The sequence below is a fragment of the Plasmodium yoelii genome (genome assembly GCF_900002385.2).
Source record: "Plasmodium yoelii strain 17X genome assembly, chromosome: 10".
Lineage (NCBI taxonomy): Eukaryota > Apicomplexa > Aconoidasida > Haemosporida > Plasmodiidae > Plasmodium > Plasmodium yoelii.
The window spans coordinates 1,409,298-1,425,386 of NC_036182.2; the positions used below are offsets into that span (position 1 = coordinate 1,409,298).

The window sequence follows — 16,089 nt, forward strand, 5'->3', positions numbered from 1 at the left end:
TCCCAGGTATATCATTTCGTTGAAATATCCATTATATTGTAAACTGTAATATGCCAAAATTACACTTGTAAGATAAATAACTTAATTCATATTGTTATTATTTTTAAAAATAAGCTTAAAACGGTATTTGTTTTTTTTGCAATTCATTTTTGAGCTTTCGTTATATATGTGCATTATTTTTTCGTCCATTTTTAAGAACATATTTCCATTAGGTGTTCATATATTAATATTTTCCCCAACGTCAAATTAAAACAACATCATTACATTCAATGATATAAAAAAAGACCTAGAAATAAATTAAATTAGAGACATTTTAAATATATTAAGCGGGGATCTTAAAAAACTGTTCTAACAATATGTATGATAATTTTATAATAAATTAAGAAAAATTAAATTGGTCCACAAAAAAAATTACATAATAATAATAACCCCTCCTTAATAGCATTTTTTTTTTTGTGGAAATATATGAATATACATTTCAGAATTTGCATAATATGCAAATGAATTTGTTATAATAATTTGGCACGAAATATTATTGTATATTTTGCAATAATTTTTAATGTTATAAAAAATAAAAATATTTAATGAGTGAACAAATTGGACATTAAAAAATTATATAATAAAAAATATGGAAATATTAATATGCATATATAGGATAAATATTGAAACATAATGAAGAAATAATTATTAAGAAAAATTTAATTATTATTTATTTTAAATATGTAAACTACATACATATGTATACACATTTGAATGTGTAACAATAAATGCTGTTCAAACACGCGTAAAATATGAGCACATATTAATGTGCTAAGATATAATAATATAGTCATTTGTGTAATGAAAAAAATATATACAAGTATGTATATATTAACAAAAAATATTATTGCACACAAATTACTTTTCAGAATATGAAGCACAAAAACAATGATTTTTTTTGTAACCTTCTCGATCTATTTGATGTTCATTTTGTTATGTTTAAAATACAATTTTTTTTACATGGAAATTCGAAAAAGAATATTCACATATCAACATGAAAGTGTGAAACGTCAAAATCGATCTCTATGTATTCTTCAAGGGTAATTGGAGGCAATTTTTTGTATTTTCTTTTTACATTATAAACATGAAAATCACTTCTACAATGTAATTTATAATTATTTTTTTCAATTTGGGTTAAACAACTTGTGCACATAATCATACCAGTTGTTTTATCATTGTTATTTATTCCGATGGATGGTTTTTCTTTTGTGGAATTTTGTATTATTTTATCATCAGTTTGGTTACTAATTCTATTATTGTTAATTCCGTTGTTTTTTGAATTTTGATTTTTGGATTGTTCGTTTTTATTAGTAATATAATTGTTATTCTTACTAATTTTGTCATTCACACTTGATTCGGAATCATTGGAGTTTTTCATATAAGTATTATTTCCCTTTGAATCGTTATGTTCTTTTTTTGAAATTGAATTTTTTTTATTTTTATCATTTGTGTTTTTATTTTTTCTTTCTTCCTTTTTCTTATTTGTATTATCGGATTCTTTGGGTATGGTTGGTGAATCGTTTTTTTTTTTTTTATTAGATGTGGCTACTTTTACATTATTACTTAATATTTTGCTGGAACAATTTTTTTTATTTTTTTTTGTGAATTCATCAATACACCTATATAAAGATGGGTAACATAAAAATACAATTTTATACGTTTGTAAATTGTCACCTTTCCTTTCTACGTTGTGTTTATTTATTTTTTGTTTTGTTTTTATTTTCGAATTATCAGCAAATTTTTCTTTATTTGTTTTTTCATTATCAATAGGAAAGCTATCTTGATTTTTTTTATTTTTTTTACTATCTAGTTTCTCTTCACTTGTTTCACTGTGTTCGTTATTACTAGTACCTTTTTTATGCGTACTAGTAGTATTATTATTTGGGTCATCATCAAAATTGTTCTTATTCATTGTATCTTGGCAGTTGTCCCCGTTAACTTGATCTTGATCTTTATCTTTCGTATCATCAAAGATGTCGTTAGAAGTACCGTTGACAGTTTCGTTGTCTATTCCTGTTTTATTATTATAGGAAAAATTATGATTGTTCTGTTTAGGGTCATTTTCACTATTATTTAATTGAATTGATGAACTTAAATTGGATTGTTTTTGATCTTTTAAATTATTTATTTCATCATTTTTCATATCATGATTGCTCATATTTTCTTTGTGTATGTTGTCACAATTTTGGTTTAATTCATCTTCTCTTTTTAAGTTGTTAGTCATTTTATCTTCTTCTATAATTGCATTGTTATCATTAAGAAGTTTTATTACATCATTTTTTATAAAATCGTCACATATTATCTGAATTCTCATAAATGCTCTTTGTATTACATCTTCATATTCTTTATGTAAAAGTTCGAAAACTTTTAATGCCTGTTTTTTGGTACTGTCATCTATGTTTATGCTATAGCCGACATTTTTTATCATACCTAAATTGAAAAAAATGTATAACGAAAGAGGATGTAAAATATGTTTATCTCACTTGATGTTTAAAAGCAAACATAGTCATGCGTCTAGTATATATATACATATGTATGTATACACACATGCATATGGTAATATTCATCATATAACTAATCGGACACCTATATTAACTACCCATGTACATATACTTTCTAATTTATTTGTTTACTTTCAATCATATTTGTTGATAAGGGGTACCCTGTTTGAGGATTTACACTCATTTCATGTAACATTTCGATAATATCTTTGTACATTTTTTCCTTCAAAATTGCTCTTTCTCTATTACTTATTTGGAGTGTACCTAAGGATAAGAAACGCAAAAAAATAAATAATAGTTGTTTTATGAAAACTTAATATAATAATTTAACATGAACAGAAAAAAATGATGTAACTCTTTTTGGTGTACCTTTCTCTAATATTGTTTTACATATTTCATAATTGTCATCGGAATTAAAGCATGAATTTAATTGAGATTTTTTAGCTATTTCTCCTTTTGATATATTTGTAAAAATTAAATGTGATTGTAGAACGTCGTCTATATTCAGTTCGTTACCTTTATAAAAAAATTATTTTGATGAATTTTTTTTAAACAAATTTTCAATGATGAAAGATATGTTTTGTTTGAATAATTTCTTTTCTTACCATTTTTCCAGTCAATAATTTTATTTTTATAACATGCTATTTCGAATTTGTTCCCCTTATGCTTATATTTAACTATAGCAACGTTCGTAAACTTAACTTGATTTATAGGCTGAAATAATGCCCCCATTTTATTGAATCATATTTGATAATTGTAAAAGTATTTGAAAAATAAGAATAAAGAAGAAAACATTAAAGCAAATAAATAATCAAAATAGATTGGCTTTTTGAATTTAAAAGAAACATGCATAATTATATACAAATATTAATATGGCTGGCAATATGTGAATTAATTAAATTTTATTATATTTACAAATAAGTGAAATCGTTAGCAATACAAATATACTAAAAGATTTATATTCCTTTTATAAAACTATTCACATAGTATTGAAAATGTTAAGCAATGGAAAAAAATATATAATATTATACATAGAAAATTGAAAGTTTGTTTTATTTAAAAAATTATAAAAAAAAAATGTTACATATGCGTTGGGAATAAATAATTTTTTTTTTAAAATAAATAAGATCGTGAAAAAAAAATAATAAAAATTATTCAAATGGTACCAAGTAACTATTATTTACAGACAAAAGTTAATTTAATTTTTTATTATTATTTTTCTCAACTAATTATAAATTTTTTAAATTGTGTGTAATTGTTTTGCTTTTTGTTTTTACGATATAAAAAACGCATGTTTTATTTATTATATATATTTTTTTATACGTATATATTTATTTTCCTTTTTCTATTAATAATAATATTATTATTATCCGTATTATATTATAGTACGAAATGTCTATATAATATAAAATTTATACAATATGTTTATAAAATGCTTTCCATATCTCTATCCCCATTATCGTTACTTTATATTTTCATTAAGATAAAATTGCAGAACAACCAAAAAAGGTTTTATGATAAAATACTGGTGATGTTTTTTTTTACATGAAACTACATTTTACATTGTTTGCATTTATTTGGTTTATACAATTTTTTTTCGATGAATTATTAAACAATGCTACACTTGTAATTCATATATGCAATGAAGACATTTGTCATCCTGCAGGGGTACATAATGCATGATAAGATGTGCACAAAAAGCGTGAATTAAAGAGGAACACAAAAATAACAATAAATATAAAAATAAAAGAATTTATGCAAATGTAAATGCAACAATCATTCCTAAAATAATTACACTTTTCAAATAATTTTAATCTTTTAAAAATATTTATTTAAAAGAACTATATATTATGCATAGATACTTTCATATTTATATATGGAAATATTTACGTGTGCATATTTATGAATAGCACGCATTCGTTATATATCAATAAAAAGACTAAAAACAACTTAATTCAATAAATTCATGATACATATAACAATAAGGTTATAAATCGCTATTTATTGTTATTAATATTATATATATATATATATATATATATATATATAATTGCAAATAAAGATAAGTATATGTAGAAAAAAGGAAATTAAAAAAAAGAAAACACATTGTGTTGTGATGAAAAAAAATATTAATTATAAATTATACCAAAAGGATAAAACTAACAAAATAAATTAAGCACATTTAACAAAATACATCGATAACCCAAGCATATTAAAATTATGTTAATTTAAAAATTTATGTATTAAAAAAAATATTATGTGCATTTATCATTCATATTCAATTTATCGAAAGTATGAAATTAATGTGTGTGTGTTTGCTGGCGTTTAAAAAAAGTTATTTATAATATCTTGTTCCACATCCACAAACATTAGACCATATGCTATCGCATTTTTTGGAAGTTTTTTCCTGCATAAAAAAATAAAAAAATACAAATATTAAAAATCTGAACATATTTGTATTATACACATAGATATACTGTAAATGCATATATGTGTTTAATTTATATTTGTTCATTTTTTTGGTGTGTCATTTTTATATTTTTCACTGAATTTACAATTATTTTATTGTACCATAATATTGTTCTCTTCTGATGAGTTTTTCTTTGTGATATTTATGGGGAAAAAAAGAAAATGATGAGATAATAATAAAAATGATATATGGAAAAATTATAAAAATTAATATAAACGAAGGGGATGATACTCTATATTAATAATTTATGAAACGCTATTATTTATTTTATTTATCTTACACTTTCAATGGCCCCATATTTTAGAAGCATCTGATAGGCTACAAAAAATATATAAAGGAATAGAACAATTAAACTATTAACACAAAGACAATGAAATTGATAAGACGCGTTTAGTATAATAGTTACAACATAGAAGTGAAAGTTTGTGATATATATATATTTGAAAAGAATAGAATAAATAGGAAATTCTTATAACTGTTCTACATAAATTATATATTTTTAGTGGTGTATATTCAAATATACCTTTTGAGTTAAAAGTGCATTTATCTAAAGCGGTTTCATTAAAGTCATCTTTTACATTTATACCTAAGTCTCCACCCTTTTTTAAAATTGCTTCAATCCAATCAAGAGGGACCTTTAAAAAATTAAAAGATTGAGTATCTTGTATTTATATAATTCTATAGATATGTATTTTCTCCTTTGTATATGAATATATAATTTTATATTACCTTTTTTTCACATGCAATCATCAAAGCTGTTTGGTTATGCTTGCTAAGGACATTAATATCTAAACTTTTTCTAGCCAATAAATATCCAACAATTTTTTTTTTGTTAAGTAAAATAGCCATTTGCAGCAAGGTGAAAACAGGCTCATTAATGCTTAAAAAGGAAGATAAATACAAATTATAATTTAATGTAAACATACCCTATGATTTTCTCTCTATATACGCCAGATGTATAGAAATGCACGATACATAACAAATTATATAAAGATTGTATTATCAATATAACATAACACCTGAACCAGCACCAATAAATAAATACATCTGCATCTCTATGGATATAGTATTTACCTGTCCTTAAAATTAGCTATTTGGACATTCCAATACGGCTTCAAGTTTTTTACATCATCTATGGTCATTTCTTAAAACAAATGAAATTAGAATATATAGATATGTATATAATTCTAGCTATTAAAATAAAGAATATATATTCTTTTAACTTTAAATATTAATATTTATTCAATTTTAAAATAGTAGATGCGCAACCTACCTGATACAACGTCTTCGTTAATAAATATACTTTCATAGTTAAACATAATTATAAGCGGATTAAAAAAAAAAAAAATATATATATATATATATATTGGTAGTGCAAAATACTTAGAATAATGGGTCAATTTTCTATTTTGTAATGAACAAAGCAATATTTTGATCTATTACATCAAAATAATTGTAAGAAGTTTTAGCAATTTATGTAATAATTTTGCACAAAATAAAAAAAAGTATAATTACATGTATTATATAATATACATGTAGAGAATCTATATATAATACAAAAGAAAAATAAAACTATACGTAGTGATATTTAATAAAAAATTACTAAAGAAATAGATATGGTTACATTAAAAGCATAAATGTTTAAGTATATAGTATGCACCTCGTTTTATGATTTTTTATGCGCAAAGAAATTGAAAAGTGTATTAGTATTACTATGTGTGTGAATAATTAGACAAAAAAAAGTAAAAGAAAAATGTGGTATTTTTAGAATATGGTTAAAGAGAAAAATAAACATTTTAGTTATTATAAACTTATATTTTTTCATTTTTATCGATGTTTAATTGATTTATGTGTATTGCATTCGGTTATTCATTTAATTTTACAATTCGTCCAGTGCTACATATATGCAGCCAAATAAATTGAAATTAAAATAAAAAATACGAATAAAATAAATTTCTAATTACTATATTATACAATAATTATTCCTAATTGGAGGCAACAAAATGTCTGTTTTATTATTATTATTATTTATTTTATTTTAATGAAAAAATATTGGCTAAAAAATAGTAAGAAAACAAAATAATACCCATATGTAAAATTACGCCTAATTTGTCCATTTTACTATTTTATATTATTTTCTATAAATATATTATGTAAAGTTTATTATTCAAAAATATTTTCATTTTAAGTTATATATATATAAATATAATTTATTTTGGGAGAAAGAAGAATCTATATTATTTTTTATGGATTTTTCTCCTTTATATACGTTTCCAATAAAACTGCTGGGATAGATGAAAAAAAATTATATAAATGTTTTTTACACACATTTAATTTTTTGATAACTATTTTTACGCAAAACAAAATTTGGCATTCTTAATATTGTTAATTTTTTTAAATTGTAAATAAGGAAAAATTAAAAAAAGTAAAAACATATAAAGATGAAGAATGCATAGTGTATTCCTTTATTCTATTTTTTTTTTTTTTCTCATGTTTTCCATTATCATATTTTCCTTTACAATATCTCGACGCGAATAAATCGTGCAATGTATATGTGGGTGCATGCATCCTTATGAATCTCCATAATAAGATACAAGTATATTTTTTTTATATTTATAAGCTTATATGATTATGAGAGTGCGATAGAAATATTTAATACATTTGCTGAAAATTATGTGTATCATTAAGAAAGAAAACATACAAATGCATAACAGGTTATTATATCTGTTATTTTTTTTAAGGAAAATATATTTAGAATACAAAAAGCAGTATTTCGTTAGTTACCATAGTATAAAATACCACCTATTATTCGCTTCTCATGTATTTTTTTATGTTCTTTAAGCACAACATACTCCTCTAAAAGCAATATATATAAACAAGCAAATAAATGATACATGCATATTAAAAAATAGATATACCCCGAGTAACTAATTTTTAATTGTCAATAGTTTGTAAATGGATATCAATTTTGTAAGAATTAATAACTTGTTTTATTTTTCATATATATGTTCAATCTATATAGCCCATAGTATTGAACAATGTGTACATGAACTTATGTATATATAATATTAAGCAGATAAGCATACAGCTATAAATCGTATTAAGCCTTATACTGTAGCATACACAGTTATACATATATTTGCGTATTTGTATAATTGTTAAAATACAGTCTTTTCTTAAAAAAATACATAAATTGAAAGAGAAAAAATTTTAAATGTATATATATAACTGTACAGATTAACATTCAAAACTATTTTTTTATATTAATTTAAAATAATACAAATTTTTGAAAATATAAAAAATTTATAATGTTTGTGTGAATAATTTATAAGTTTTATTAAGTAAATATATTATATGGATAAATACATATTTATATAATGTGTAGTATACAATTTGAAATATTGTATGCATGCAAATGTTCCATATATATAAAATATATGTATATATGCATACGTAAATGAGGCAATTTTTTTATTTATGTATTAAAAATATTATATTAATATATTATTTTTGTATAAGCTTTATTCAAAATTGCATATCGATACAAGTAAAAAAAAAAAAAAAAATAATAATAAAGCATTTCCCTTTTTCTCTTTTCATTTTTAAATAATAAAATGACATGATAATAGTATAACAATAATTATTATTCTAGAATATATAGATTTTGGAAAATAAATTGTTATGTAAAAAAATAGTTTACCAAATTGGTAAAAAATATAAGAGAATAATGCAATATACTATGGCTAAAGTTAACAATATATATTACATACATTCTTATTAATATGTACTTATTTGCATTGGTATGCAAGTTTAATCTTTATACAAATGGTTTGTAACCATTCATACGTGTGGATATCATGGAAAATATATACATATTATATACAATGCTTTTTTAACTATACGCATTTTATTTATGGTATTACTTACTTTATATATTTTTATCGTATTTTGAACATAATATTTCTTTTTTTGCTTTTTATTTTGTTTTAGTAACAGAAATTATTTATTTTATATGATATCAATAAAAATTGGCATATCATAAAACATATACATGTATGTATATATTTTTTTATTTTGGCTTGAGTTGCATATTTCTAAAATAATTATAAAAAGAAAACCGCATTAAACAAGCATTAGTCATGAAATACTAAAAAAGGGGAGAGGACAAATCGTAAAACCCATATATATTGAAACCTTTTTTTTCTCTCTCTCTACTTGTAAAGTTTTTTAATAAATAAATAGTAAATATGTCTACTGCAAATTTGTTTTATTTATTTTTTTGTTTTTTTGTATTGAATTATGTATCATGTATAAATTTACAAATAGGAAATCAAAAATACACATTATGCTCGAATGCAATAAAAAAAAACTTATTAGATTTTTATAACACGCTAAGCTTTTTAAAATCCGATAAATATTTGAAAGACAATATTAAAAAAATTAATTTATACACCAAATTTCGAAAGCGATTATACAAAGATAGATTAAGTGTTTATGCCAATGTTAGTATAAAGGATAAAGATGAAGAAGAAACTGTAAAAGTAGTAGAAGAAAAGGAAAATAAGGAAGAAGGTGGTGATGGCGAAGAGAAGGGCACTAGTAATTCAACAGACCCTGATATTTTTGAAAATTTTTTAAAATTTAATAAAAGTAATTTTTTTTGTATTGACGAATTTGGATTAGATGTTAGCATTCCTTTGTTAAAAAATACAAATTTAGGGGCAAATGTAGTTTATCAACTTCCTAAGGTTGTATATGTTAATGCTTATGCAAATGCATATAATACTATTATAAAAGGAGAATTTAATACTATAGACTTAATGAAAAAAATTAGTTTTTTCCAATTTTTTGATAATTTTTACATTAATGCTAACTATGATTTTAAAAATGAGAAGGCCCTTATAAATTTGGAAAGTAAACTATATGAGTATTATAATAAACATGGTGATAAAATTAGTTTTAATAACAAAGTCATAATTGAAAGAAATAACAAAAATGATTATGACGGTTCAGTATGCCTTTCGCTAAAATATAATAACAACATATTTACCCCTATCTTTAATTTTAAGGACAAGTAATATAATATACATGTTAATCTATAAATTTATGTTATTAATAATATTTCCCAAATTATGATAAGAAAGGAAATACGCATTTTTTTTGCATATATGTCATCCTTTTATAAATGCATGTGTACACATTATTTCAAAATTTTATATTTTTATATTTTTATATTTCCCTTTTTTATAGGTCTCACGAGTTGTTGTATGACAATGTAAATGGAAACAGAAAATTTAGTTTAAAAATAGATAAAGACAAAAATGTACATTTCAATTACTTGTCATTCGATAAAGTGAATGAATCAAATAAATATTTATTATTTTTTAATTTCTTATTCTCAAATCCAATGCAATCAATTATAACATTGAAACGGGAATTCGTTTTTTAAGCTAATTTACATGCTATATAATATTGAGAAATGAAGCATTTAGCATAAACCTATGCATATTGAGGAGAAAATTAAGGTATATAAAGGAGGCATATATTTAATACTTCCATATATTTCAACTAACATTCCCACGCATGTAAATATATAAAGAGATGAACACGGTGATGAAATTAAGTTTATGGGATACATAAAACTTAAAAAATGGGAGAAATTATAGAAATTTATTTTTTATTAGATACTTAGAATAAGTTTATATAACATATAATAAATAAATATGTATGCGTTTAATACGTGAGAGAAAATAATAATTTCTGTTGTTTCTGCTTTTTTTTAAATATTTATATTTTTATGAATTCAAAAAGTATTTAAGTTATATGTACATGTATTTACTGTATTCTTTGCCCTATGTATGTTTCGTGGGCAAGAATTAATTTTCAAAAATTATGTTTTGTATGCATATATATTATATTTGCATTTTTATTACATATACCATATAGCATACGTGAAAAAAAGATATTCGAAATTGCATGGAAAATAAAAAATGGGTGTATTTTTTTATAATAATTATGAATATATTAAAATTATATATATATATATATATATATATATATATATATTTTGTTTTTTAGTTTTTATAAAATTATCTTAGCTTATGCTAGCATTGTATTTAAAGGTTCATATCTACAGTTACCTATTTCATTACTTATGCACAAATATGTATAGACATTTGCCAATATGTGCATATGTGTATATGCACATTAATGTATTATTTTTACTATTATTTTATTATTTTTTTAAACATATTTTCATTGATTTTCATATATATATGTATTATTTAATTATTCATGAATTTAATTTCTTAATCAAAAAATAAAAAAGGTAAACTTATCCTTCGCTTAAATCAATGCATAATCATATGCATTAATGTCTTACGCTTTTAACAAACCCTCATAATATTAAATTCAATGTATAATATGTATATACATAATTTTTATTTTCATTTGAATTTATGTTAATACTAAGAGGTGGTTTAATAAAATTTTCATAAAAATCATTATATGTAAATATTAAAAATTAAAAATTATAATTTAAACCAAATACAAGAAGTTATTTGCGTAGCATAAATATAAAATTGTATGCATGTAAGTGAAAACGAAGAAATGAAAAATAAAAAGAGGTATCAGAAAAAAAATACACGAATGAACATATATTCCATGTTATTATATGTCCAAATATTCTACTAATAATTTGAATGCATTCTTAATTTTAACCTGTTTTTACTATATGAATATTTTCGATGCTTTCATTTTCCTTTTACCATAGCCATTTTCATCAAATTGGCTCCTGGAGATCTAAGGGTTTTCCTTTATTGATTTGACCCCATCCAATTAAACGCCAATGCTTATCGACTCTTCTACTAAGAGCAATTTTATCTCCAATTTTTGTACATACTGGTCCTGTTAATTCCAATTTAGCTAGTTCGTTTTTGATACCCATAACTCTGCATCCAATAGATGTTGATCCAATATTAATCATTAAGAATTCTCCATTTTTGAGTTTGGCTACTTTTGTATTTTTTTCACCATCTTGTGATTTTACACCTAATAATCTTCTTAGTAAATAATAAGATATTTCAATTTCTGCAAAACAATCAGGCAATTTATTTAAATGACCAATGACCTGACCAACTAAACGATCAGCTCGTGTAAGAATTGGATCGATTCGTGTTCCTACACCAATTAATCCACCTGGTACAGCATATTTTAAATTATTATTTTCAGCAAACATAGATAATATTTTGGAAATAATTGGCCTGCAAGTAATTTCTCCCTTTTCATCTTTTGATATAATACCGGGTCTAATTTCAATTTGATCGCCTACTTTTAATACCCCATGTAAAATACTACCACCTGCAACACCACCTTGTAATGTTTCAATATCTTCACCAGGTTTATTAACATCAAAAGATCTAATAACAATCATATGTGGTGATGAAATAAAATCTCTTCTTGGTATACTAATTTGGGTAACTATGTATTCACATACTACATCTATATTATATTTTAAAACTGCACTAATAGGTATAATAGGTGCACTGTCGGCAGCTGTACCCGAAACAAAATTTCTAATTTCTTCTTGTTGTTTTAATGCTTGTTCTTCTTTTATTAATTCCACTTTATTTTGTAAAATTAATATGTGTTTTAATCTCATAATTTCAACAGCAGCCAAATGCTCAGATGTTTGAGGTTGGGGACATGATTCATTACCTGCTACTAATAAAAGTGCTGCATCCATAACAGCTGCACCATTTAACATAGTAGCCATTAAAATATCATGCCCTGGGCAATCAACGAAAGATACATGCCTTAATAATTTCATTTTAGAGTTACAATTTTCACGAGGACACATAGGATCATCTTCTTTGCTGCTTTCATAAGATTTATAGCATTCAGGTGGTGGACAATCTGGATTTGTGCATTTATATATTTTTGCATTAGCATATCCTAATTTTATAGTAATGTTTCTTTCCTTTTCATGTTTAAATCTAACAGTATGAACTCCTGATATAGCATGTACCAAAGTGGATTTACCATGTGCCACATGGCCTATTGTACCTAGATTTATCGTAGCTTGTCTACTTATTACATCTTCACTTAATGGTGTTAATTTAGTCACATCTAATGTTTCTAAATTTTGTTCCGCTAATTTATCTTTTTCATTAATAATCATTTTAAATTAATATTAATATGAGAAAAAAGGAGGAAATATACTATTTTCTGTGTATAATTTCTTAGGTAATGTATTTTATTTATATATTCAATTAAATATTCTTACGATTTTTTATGTGAATTATGCACTTCCCTATTGAATTTTATGATATTTTTTCCAAAATTATTAATTTATTCCCCACTTGTTTTACTTTTAAAGATATGATTAAAAAAAACGTTTTGGTTTTTTATTTTTTCCCTATATTCAGAATAGGTGTATATAAAATGTTTATGTATGTCAATGCTTAATTTCAACCTTGAACATACATACCTAATATTATATATTTTTATTAGTTATTTTTCGTGATTTTTTTAAATATATTATAATAGGTTTACTGAACATAAGTCGCATCATTTATGTTTATCCTTTTCTTCAATTTTTAGTTCATATTTATTTTTTCTTTTTTATGCATCTTTCTTTCTCCATAAAGTTTTATAGCCTTTTGCCATAACATGACCCTGAATATTCTATTATGTTGTTATATTTTTAGTGCAATGTTTATATTATTTACACGAAAAAATGCATAATAATATATATGTATTTTTTTATTATTATTTTCTTCTATTAATTATATATATATATATATTATTTAAAAATGTTTTTGTTTCTTTATTTTTATTTTTTATTATAATTGTTCATGAAATTGTTTTATATAGCTTATAATTTTCATTATATTATAAACTCTTGTATTTTTACTACTCATAAGGAAAAATATGTATATATACACGAATATGTAATAATATGTTTTATATTTTATTGTACATGAGTTTATAGGCATTTAATTTATATATTTGCATCATATATATAATGCAACAATTATAAATATATACCGCTTAATATAAATATATTATATTTTACTATAACGGAATAAATACATATAAAATGTTTCGTTACGTTGCAGTTTTATGGTACCTAATATTGTACGCATGTATATTTATGTATATATGCATTTTGTATATCTTGAAAGGTATGCTTATAAACCCTGTGATATATCTAAAAAAAAAAATTTATAATTTAATATATTATAATCACCTTTGACATTAAAAAAAAAGGTACTTAAAATAATATTTTTCAGTTCATTGGAATGGTATTTATAAACTTCTTCATTTTTAAAATAATACAAAAAATATATATGTATGTGCATATTTTTATATATCCATCGTATAAAAAATTTTCAAATATATGTTGTGTATGGATAACTGTCATTGTAATACAATATATTGTAAGAAGGTGAAAAAACATCAAGTATTTGAGTGAGTAAAGAATTGGGGAGCTATATATAGCTAATGCTTATATGTCTCAACCTATTGTTATTTTTACAAGAATTTACAAATGTTATAATAATTTTGCTTATTTTAAATTATTTTTTCTAATATTCATAAAATAGAGAATGTCATTAAGCATATAATATATTTTTTTATTTATATATGACTCCATGTTTATATATGAATATACCATGTTTATCATTCTAGAAGTATTGGTTAAAAATATGAATATGGAAATGGTTTTATTTTAAATAAATAGGTTACACCAAATATTAGGAAAATGTATGTATTGAATTTTGTATTATATACACTAATAAATTATTCTTACGCAATTGCAAATTTAAAATCCTATAATTTAAAGGAGTTATAATTATATGAGAATAGGATCATACAATTGCTGGTGTTAATAAATTCCAATGAAAAAAAAAAACAGTGTCGTTACTCATAACAATTTTGTTCTTACAAGATTGGGATAATTAGTGAAATTACGATTTATAAGGTATTACATATATAATATATTTATATATTCATTCGCCTATTACTAAGCGTAGTATAGTATAATTTGGATATATATTTTTTATATAATAAAAAATGAGGCTATTAAAGGGAAAATATACATTTAACTAAATATTTATTTCAGATGTCATTTAATAAATTATTTATTCCTATACTCAGCAATCATATAAATGAGAGAGCATATAAAATGTATTTACATTTTATATGAAGAACTAAATTATGACATTCTTTAAAAAAAATTGTAATTAATTGATTAAAAAAATACTTAAAATTTTCATATTGACTTTTAGATAATTCGATTAAATGAATGTGTATGTTTTCTGATTTGTATAAATGTGCAAATATATATTTTTTTTATTTATGTTATTTTAATATTTAAAAGGAATGAAGTAAATATATATAAACCCGATTTTGTTTTTTTTTCGCATGCATATGTATCATACATATATTTCGTCAAAATGTATAAAATAACCAATTTAAGAAATTGTATACCCAGTAGCACAGTTTTTAAAAATACACTGCTCTTAAACCCTATAGGAAAAATAAATCCATCACATTTAAATGTCCAAAATAAAATAAATGTGAATAAGGGAAACATATATATAGATAATTTTAATGAGAATAAAGAGTTTAGTGAACTGGAAAATAATTCCTCTACTCTATTTATAAACAATAACATTTTAATAAATCTAAAAAAATCATTTAACGAGCAAAGCAGTAAACAAGTCTTACTCTTTTGGAATAGAAGCCCGGGCGCAAGATATCCCAAAAAGGTAGTTATGTTGTTTTATATATTTAGTTATAAGAAAAAAAATTTCATTTCTCTACAGTTGCATTTATATACATATATATATTGTACAACGACATAATCACGTTTTTTACTTTTAATTTCTTATTTTTTTTAATCTTAAACAATCTTTCAGGCGAATAATGGAGCACGACCAGATTGCCGTTCGCTTCGAAAAATCAGGAAGAGGCTTAAAACAGGGAAATAAATGTTGAGTAGTATCAAATCCAATAGTAATTTGGCTTATAAGCAAACAAATAGTATAATGCATATGTATATAGTCACTTTAACTA

The 16,089-nt window shown here is 22.7% G+C and overlaps 5 protein-coding genes across 5 annotated transcripts; 2 read left to right on the forward strand and 3 right to left on the reverse strand.

Moving 5' to 3' along the window:
• Positions 1 to 1,021: 1,021 nt before the first annotated feature.
• On the reverse strand, positions 1,022 to 3,272 carry PY17X_1034000 (ribosome maturation protein SBDS, putative; the record flags this gene model as incomplete). Its single annotated transcript, XM_022956327.1, has 4 exons — positions 1,022 to 2,469; positions 2,673 to 2,804; positions 2,910 to 3,056; positions 3,146 to 3,272. 4 exons carry the CDS (start codon positions 3,270 to 3,272, stop codon positions 1,022 to 1,024), a joined length of 1,854 nt encoding a protein of 617 aa, XP_022813382.1.
• A 1,603-nt stretch (positions 3,273 to 4,875) lies between these two features.
• Positions 4,876 to 6,329, reverse strand: PY17X_1034100 (ankyrin-repeat protein, putative; the record flags this gene model as incomplete). Its single annotated transcript, XM_022956329.1, has 7 exons — positions 4,876 to 4,947; positions 5,112 to 5,141; positions 5,291 to 5,328; positions 5,534 to 5,645; positions 5,740 to 5,890; positions 6,085 to 6,154; positions 6,284 to 6,329. 7 exons carry the CDS (start codon positions 6,327 to 6,329, stop codon positions 4,876 to 4,878), a joined length of 519 nt encoding a protein of 172 aa, XP_022813383.1.
• A 2,928-nt stretch (positions 6,330 to 9,257) lies between these two features.
• On the forward strand, positions 9,258 to 10,459 carry PY17X_1034200 (conserved protein, unknown function; the record flags this gene model as incomplete). Its single annotated transcript, XM_022956330.1, has 2 exons — positions 9,258 to 10,084; positions 10,261 to 10,459. 2 exons carry the CDS (start codon positions 9,258 to 9,260, stop codon positions 10,457 to 10,459), a joined length of 1,026 nt encoding a protein of 341 aa, XP_022813384.1.
• A 1,332-nt stretch (positions 10,460 to 11,791) lies between these two features.
• Positions 11,792 to 13,189, reverse strand: PY17X_1034300 (eukaryotic translation initiation factor 2 subunit gamma, putative; the record flags this gene model as incomplete). Its single annotated transcript, XM_719183.1, has 1 exon — positions 11,792 to 13,189. The coding sequence occupies one exon, from the start codon at positions 13,187 to 13,189 to the stop codon at positions 11,792 to 11,794; it is 1,398 nt and encodes a 465-aa protein (XP_724276.1).
• Positions 13,190 to 15,467: 2,278 nt separating this feature from the next.
• Positions 15,468 to 16,004, forward strand: PY17X_1034400 (conserved Plasmodium protein, unknown function; the record flags this gene model as incomplete). Its single annotated transcript, XM_022956331.1, has 2 exons — positions 15,468 to 15,782; positions 15,933 to 16,004. 2 exons carry the CDS (start codon positions 15,468 to 15,470, stop codon positions 16,002 to 16,004), a joined length of 387 nt encoding a protein of 128 aa, XP_022813385.1.
• Positions 16,005 to 16,089: the final 85 nt, after the last annotated feature.